Source organism: Erigeron canadensis, chromosome 4, assembly GCF_010389155.1.
Source record: "Erigeron canadensis isolate Cc75 chromosome 4, C_canadensis_v1, whole genome shotgun sequence".
Lineage (NCBI taxonomy): Eukaryota > Viridiplantae > Streptophyta > Magnoliopsida > Asterales > Asteraceae > Erigeron > Erigeron canadensis.
This window is the reverse complement of record NC_057764.1, coordinates 2,586,961-2,594,490: the sequence shown is the minus strand read 5'-3', so window position 1 is coordinate 2,594,490 and position 7,530 is coordinate 2,586,961. Positions and strand designations below refer to the sequence as shown.

At 35.8% G+C, this 7,530-nt stretch overlaps 1 protein-coding gene across 1 annotated transcript; it reads right to left on the bottom strand.

Moving 5' to 3' along the window:
• Positions 1 to 2,452: 2,452 nt before the first annotated feature.
• LOC122595393 lies at positions 2,453 to 3,559 on the bottom strand. The gene has a single exon (XM_043767744.1). The coding sequence runs from the start codon at positions 3,557 to 3,559 to the stop codon at positions 2,453 to 2,455; it is 1,107 nt and encodes a 368-aa protein (XP_043623679.1).
• Positions 3,560 to 7,530: the final 3,971 nt, after the last annotated feature.

Here is a 7,530-nt window from a genome sequence, read left to right as displayed (position 1 = left end):
GAGGAATTCCAGCAAAGCGATATTCTCCAGAAAAGACTTCGAGAAGTTCTAAATATCCTCTAGCTAATCTAGCAAGAGGAAATTTATCCTCAGAAGCAAGAGCATTCGTGGCAAAGTTATATTCAGAAGAAATTCCATTGAGTGTAGAACAAGCTTTGAAAGTAAAAAAATGGAAGGATGCAATGAATGTAGAGATGGATGCATTAGAGAAAAGTGAAACGTGGAACAAGTGTATGTTACCTCAAGGAAAGAAACCAGTAGGATGTCGGTGGATCTATACAGTTAAGTTTAAGCCAAATGGTGAAATTGAAAGATATAAAGCTCGATTGGTTGCAAAAGGATACACTCAGACATATGGCATTGACTAATGGCATTGACTACTCTGAGACATTCTCTCCAGTTGCAAAACTGGATACAATAAGGGTACTATTTTCTGTGGCAACAAATCAGGGATGGCCACTTCATCAGTTTGATGTTAAAAATGCCTTCTTACATGGAAAATTAAAGAAAGAAGTGTATATGGACCCACCACCTGGTTTCTCTCAGAGTTTCAAACCGGGAGAGGTCTGCAAGTTAAAAAAGTCTCTGTATGGACTGAAACAATCACCTAGAGCGTGGTTTGGTAGGTTCACACTGGCCATGAAGAAGTATGGATATAAGCAAAGTAATTTTGACCATACTCTCTTTCTTTATCACAAAGGAGATCAGATAACATGTCGCATAATCTATGTTGATGATATGATTATCACCGGAAATGATGAAAATGAAACCAAAAAGCTAAAAGGTGATTTATGTGCAGAATTTGAAATGAAGGATTTGGGAAATTTAAGATACTTCCTTGGTATTGAGATCACAACAAGGAATCTTTATTTGCCAAAAGAAGTATATTCTGGATTTATGTGCAGAAACGGGAATGATTGATTGTAAGCCAACAGACACTCCTATGATTACCAATCAAAAGCTGTTTATGAAGTTAGATGGAAAGCTTGTTGATAAAAATGAATATCAACGAATGGTGGGAAAATTGATTTACCTAGCGCATACTTGTCCAAATATAGCATATGCTGTGGGAGTAGTGAGTCAATTCATGCATCAACCTCAAGAAGAACATATGAATGCAGTTCTAAGAATTATTCGATATCTCAAAGGAACTACTGGTCATGGTGTATTGGTTAAAGCAAATGGTCATCTGAATATTCAAATATATACAAATGCTGATTGGGCTGGAGATAAGGGAAATAGAAGATCAACTTCAGGATATTTTTCTCTGGTAGGAGGTAACCTTGTCACATGGAAAAGTAAGAAGCAGAAAGTTGTTTCTCTATCAAGTGCGGAAGCTGAGTTTCGAGGGATAGCTAAAAGCTTAGCGGAAGCATTGTGGCTGAAAAAACTTGTGACTGAGTTAGGATTCGCTCCCAAAGAAAGTATACGGATCATGAGTGATAATGAAGCTGCAATTCAGATATCAGAAAATCCAGTACAACATGATAGAACCAAACATGTAGAAGTTGATCGTCATTTCATCAAAGAGAAGCTCGAAGGTGGAATTATCAAACTACCATTTGTCAAGTCTGAGGACCAACTTGCAGATATTCTTACGAAAGCGGTAGGAACCACTATATTCAGCAAATGCCTAAACAAGTTGAATTTCGGTAATCCCACTATTCAACTTGAGGGGGAGTGTTAGAATAGAAGATTTCGAGATCAAAACAATATCATCATTTCCCGGAATAAAAGATTTCTTCTTCGGCAACAAGAAAGCATTCATTACAATTGATTTTGTTTCCTTTTATATTTCATCATTCTCTTGTATAAATAGAGATAAACCATAATGTAATCGATATCAATCTATATACAAATCAGTTTAATTGACATAACTAACTAGTCAAAGAGGACATGCGTTCCAAGCTTCTCACGAATAATGATGTTTTCTATCTCTATTATGGATCCAAAGAAAAGAGAGAGACTTGATGGAATTTAAGATGTCTATGCTTTTCTCCTGAATGTCATTGTGGACGGCATTGTTTCTAGCTTTCCATATGCTCCACCACCATATAAACATTATTGCTTCCAATCTCTTTCTAATATAGTCCGGCCTTCTCAAGCTTTCAAGCCAATTACATACACCATTAGGTGGCTCGTTAGGAATGACCACCTTGGTCCACTCATTTAGCAAGATTCTGGTATTTTTAGTCAACTTACAATTTTGAAATATGTGATAAAAAATTCAGTCCGCTGCAAACAATTGGCACACTTGACAGAAGTGACGTCCACGCCTTTAGCAAACAAATTAATATTTGTTGGGAGTGCATTACGTCTAAGCCTCCAGTTAAACAGATTGATCTTTTTAGGGACCCATCTATTCCATTTCGTTTTCATACTACCAGAAAAAGGTAAACTATGATGATCATAACATTGTCTAATATGAGCAATTGAGAAAGCGTTTTTACCGTTAAGATTCCACATCCATCCATCCATCCTCATCTCGAAGACACAAATCAGTAGGCAAAGCATTTGTCAAGTGTTGAACCATCTCAGATTCACGAGCTGATCTAATCTCATGACGCCAATTCCAGCTCCACCCACCATTTTTCCAACGACTATAAACACTACATGTTTTATCACAATCCAAAGCGTATAGTCTCGGGTACCTGGTGCCAAGACTATCATCACCGCACCAGATGTCATGCCAAAATTTAGTTCTCATACCATTGCCAATTTTGCGAGTGATAACCTTAGAAGTAATTGTGGGGATATCATGCATAAGCTTCACCATGTCAACAATTCTACTCCATAAACCACCATTACTAGCCGAGAGGTTTACAAAACAACCATCACCATGAATGGCCGCGACAACACGAACCCAAAGATTATTAGGATTGCTAAGAGCCCTCCATCTCCAGCGGTATAATAGAGCGTAATTCATCGCCTCTAAACTACCAAATCCAACTCCACCATCATCTTTCAAAGCTAAAACAGAACCCCATTTGATCCAATGGATTTTTCTGTTATTTTGTGAACGCACACCCCAAAAAAACATCGCTCTAAAAGCTTCTAGCATTCTGTTTACTTTTTTAGGCATACGGAACAGAGATAAAAAATAAGTCCCAAGAGAACCAAGAACAAAAGAAATTAGAGTAGACCTCCCTCCGATAGATAAAAGATTTGCTTTCCAGCAAGAAAGTTTCTTCTTGAATTTGGATATGATCGGATCCCACGTACTTATTCTCGCTGGGCTACCCCCAATGGGAATTCCAAGATACTTGAAAGGCACAGACTCAGCTTTGCATCCAACAGAAGTAGCCATCTGATTCACAACATTACTCTCTACTCCAATGCCAATGATAGACGATTTTTCAAGATTTATTTTCAATCCAGAAATGCAGAAGAAGTAACTAAGAGCCTTGGTTAAAACAGTAACATTATCACCCTTCCATTCGCCAATAAACATGACATCGTCTGCATAAAAAAGGTGAGACACGGGAACCTGATTAACATTAGCACATTTAAAGATGTTACCTTTAATCAAGTTGTCGATAGCTATATGTAGCCCCTCCATCGCGATGATAAATAAAAATGGTGCCAAAGGATCTCCTTGACGAAGCCCGCGCTCAATATGAAATTCTTCCGTAGGGCTTCCATTCACCAACACAGAAGCGCGCCCTAGCAGAAGAGAGACAAGATTTGATCCAAGAGATCCATTTATGACCAAAACCCATCGCTTGAAGAGTATAAAACAAGTAGTCCCACGATAAAGAATCATAAGCTTTGGCAAAGTCAATCTTGAAAAGCATAAGTCTTTTTTTCCTCTTTTTATACCAATCGATAGTTTCGTTAAGAAGAAAGGGACCGTCCAGAATCTGTCTACCTTTTATGAACGCCGTTTGCTCGGGACTGACCACATCATCAATAACTGTTGCAAGACGATTAGCCAACAGTTTGGAAATGATTTTGTACTGGAGCCCAATCAGACTTATAGGTCTCAATTCAGGGATAGTGACCGGATTACTCACCTTTGGAATCAAAGTAATAAAACAAGAGTGACATCCGGCTGGAATAAATGCCAAATGATGAAAGTCGCGAACCATGTTAATAATATCGTCTTTCATGATATCCCACTTCCTTTTAACCATAGCAAAAGTGTATCCATCTGGACCAGGGGATTTGTCTCCACCACAACTCCATATGGCGGCTTTGATTTCATCCATAGAAAATTCGGCTTCAAGATTACTAGATTGACAACTTGATATTTTTTTTATAAAAAGAGGAGTTAGCCGTAAACTTGAAAACACCTTTTAACCTCCTTAGCATCAGTTATCCACTTACCATTATGTTTAATACCCCTTAATGAGGTTTCACGTCTTCTTTTATTAATAATGGCATGGAAAAACTTTGAATTTTCATCACCTTCAATGCACCATTTGATCTTTGCCTTCTGTTTCAAGTCACGGGAATTATGATAATCCAAAGCCTGTAATTCGATGAAAAGGGCTTTTCTTTTCTCGGACAAGGTCAGGTCGCCAACTCCCATAGCAATTTGGTGATCAACCTGTGCAATCTCCTTAGTAATAACATCCTTATTTCTCGTCTCATTCCTCCAATGCTTGATATCATTTTTTAAGGACTTGAGCTTTTCTTTCAAGCTATTAAATGCGCCTCTGTTGGTACCACTGTCCACATTCTTCCATCCATTCATAATCAATGAATTAAAACTTTCTAAATCAGGCCAAGAATTGTAGAACTTAAAAGGGACTGATTGCCATGTGCAGCTTGTCTCTACTTCTTTTACTTCACAATCGTGTAGTGCACCAGAGGATCAAATCCCTGAGCCAATCGTACGTGATGTGAATAAATGTAGTGCATATATACTGCATAGTTCCAAATCTAATGGTGAAACCCAAATATTATTTTATGTGGAAGTACACATAAATGTTAAGGAAGTGGGAACTTGTAATTTTTTAAGGGATATATTTGAATAAGGATGATCACGATCATGTGAAACCCAAAAAATCTAATGGTGGTATTTTATGTTGATAAATGTTATTTTAGTGGTAGTCTTTTGAATCCAAATATTATTTTATGTTGTATGCATGTATACTATATGTGATTTTTAACACTGTATCCCACGGTTATTTTGACTAAATGTCTAAATTGAGAAACTTTTAAAATGATGTCCAATGCAAGACCTACCTTCTTCTATATGTCTAAATAGGTAATTTTCCCTTTCACAATTCCTCTTGATGATTCACAAATGCACAACTTGTATTAAGATTAACTAAACAGAAAGTATAGGAAAGAAAGTAAATAACAAGAACAATAACAAGTTCAAATGCAAAAGATCTAAGTAAGTCTAATCATATGTTGAAGCCAATGATACTAACAATGAACTAGCAACTGTGACTGTAAATGAAGCAGAAAATATAATAGTTCCCCCTGCTGGTGCTAAGGGGGAGACTGAAGCTTGTATGATACAAAGTGTTTAGTCTCAAAACCTTAAAAGATCATTTGGAAAAATGAGCATACGGCTAAAGACCAGGCTTGTCATCACTATGCTATAGTGAGACACTGGAAGAGGAATTGTCCTAAGTTTTTAGCTGAGTTGAACAAGAAGAAGAAGCAAGTTGTTTTCATTCATTTTAGCAAACTCTTTAATCTCCCCCACTTCCTTTTCAAGTTTACCTTGTCGTTTGCGGTCCTCCTCAGTGAAAGAAGCCTGAGGGAAGAAGGTCGGTGGTGATGGTGGTGGACTCGGGGAAGGATAATGGTGATGGTAGTGGCATGGGAAGAATGGGAAGAAAAAAGGAAAGAGAAAAGGCAGCAATCCATTAAATGAAACTTCTATTTAGTGCTTTTTAATAAAGGGAAAAATGAATATACTTCTAGTAGCATGTATCATACAAGCTTCCTCCTCATAGTCTTTTAAAAATTTAAACATTGATTTCAATCACATGGCTTAATGTTTAATATTTTTTAAATGATTTGTGAGAGGGGAAGCATGTATGATATATGCTTCTAGAAGCACACGTTATTCCCTTTAATAAAAAGTTTTCAAACAATAAAACTTCTATTTAATTATTTTTAATATGGACAAAGTTCAAGTATATGTCTCCCATTTAGGTCTGTCTACATGTGTATAACAAAGCAACTAATCAAATCAAATCGACCATCATTATAGGGAATGGAGAAAAATCATAAGCAGTAACATAGAGTTATATCATAAGCAGTAACATAGTTCAATTGACGTAGAAAAATCACAGCGATGACGGGGGTGGCGATGGTGACGGTAGTGGGGGCGGCAATGGAGACGGTGATGAGGGCGACGATGGTGGTGAATGTAAAAGTAATTGATGTTAAAGGTTGTATTGTTAACTATTTTAAGTGTTGGGGGATTTATACTGTAAATTATTTATTTAAGGGTATTATAAGTATATTAAACGGAGATGTTTAAATTAGTGATTAAAGGAGAAGTATATTTTTGGTTTTTTTAAAAACGCAAAGTTTAAAGAAAATAATGGGTGGTCTGTTTTATTTGATAGTATAGATAATTATATCATGCATGTATAATAATAAGTAAAATGAATCGATATCGTAAAGTGGAAGTAAGATCGTTCTCATGAAGATCAACCGGGACAATATGAATAACTTGTAAAAGTGAGCTTCTATTACGATATCCAGTTTGTAGATCACTTCCATCGTAGGATTCAGTAGACAGAGAACTAGGGGCGGATCCAGTATGTTAGAAGGAGGACCTACCTTGGATTTAAAAATTTTACATAGTCTATATTATCGGTTTCATGAAGGACCTATGTAAAAACTTTACTAGGACCTACCTTAAGCTAAACATCAACAAATACAGTGATAAAGGAGATCTTTTTTGGGTGATTTATTGAAGTTAATAATAATATAGAAATTAAAGCTTTCATGCGGATGTTAATGGAGAAGTCTGTTCATGTGAACATGAAGATGAAAGAGACATTCATTTATCATCATAATTATATCACACCTTTATAATTATTTGAAGTTACAAGTTTTACCCCTAAGCTTTATAAAACAGTTATTTTAATTATACTACTTCTATGGAATAAACATTTTAACCCCATAAATTCATGAAAAAGGATATATTTTGTTTCAAATACGAGATATTTTAAAATGTGATATTTAAAACTCAAATATTTTATAAAAATGTTAATTTTTAAAATTAAAAAAAATACAAACTTGTATATGAAAATGAATAAAAACAAAAAGTGTTGATTACGTACATTGGAAATATCCTTTAACTTTGTAGTGTTCTACTAACTATCAAGAGGTACTCATGTACTAGTACTACTTCCACATAATAAAAAATGTGAAATGTGTATAGTGAAATGGTGTCATTTTTACCAAACTAGTTAATTATGTACACTCCATTATATATTTTTGTTATATTTGTGAAGTTATATGATTTTTTATTCTGTCTGGCAAAATGTACCAATAAAGAAACCGGTTCGATGTCCAATTTCTGTGTCGGTGGTAGTGGTAGTGGGCCATGGT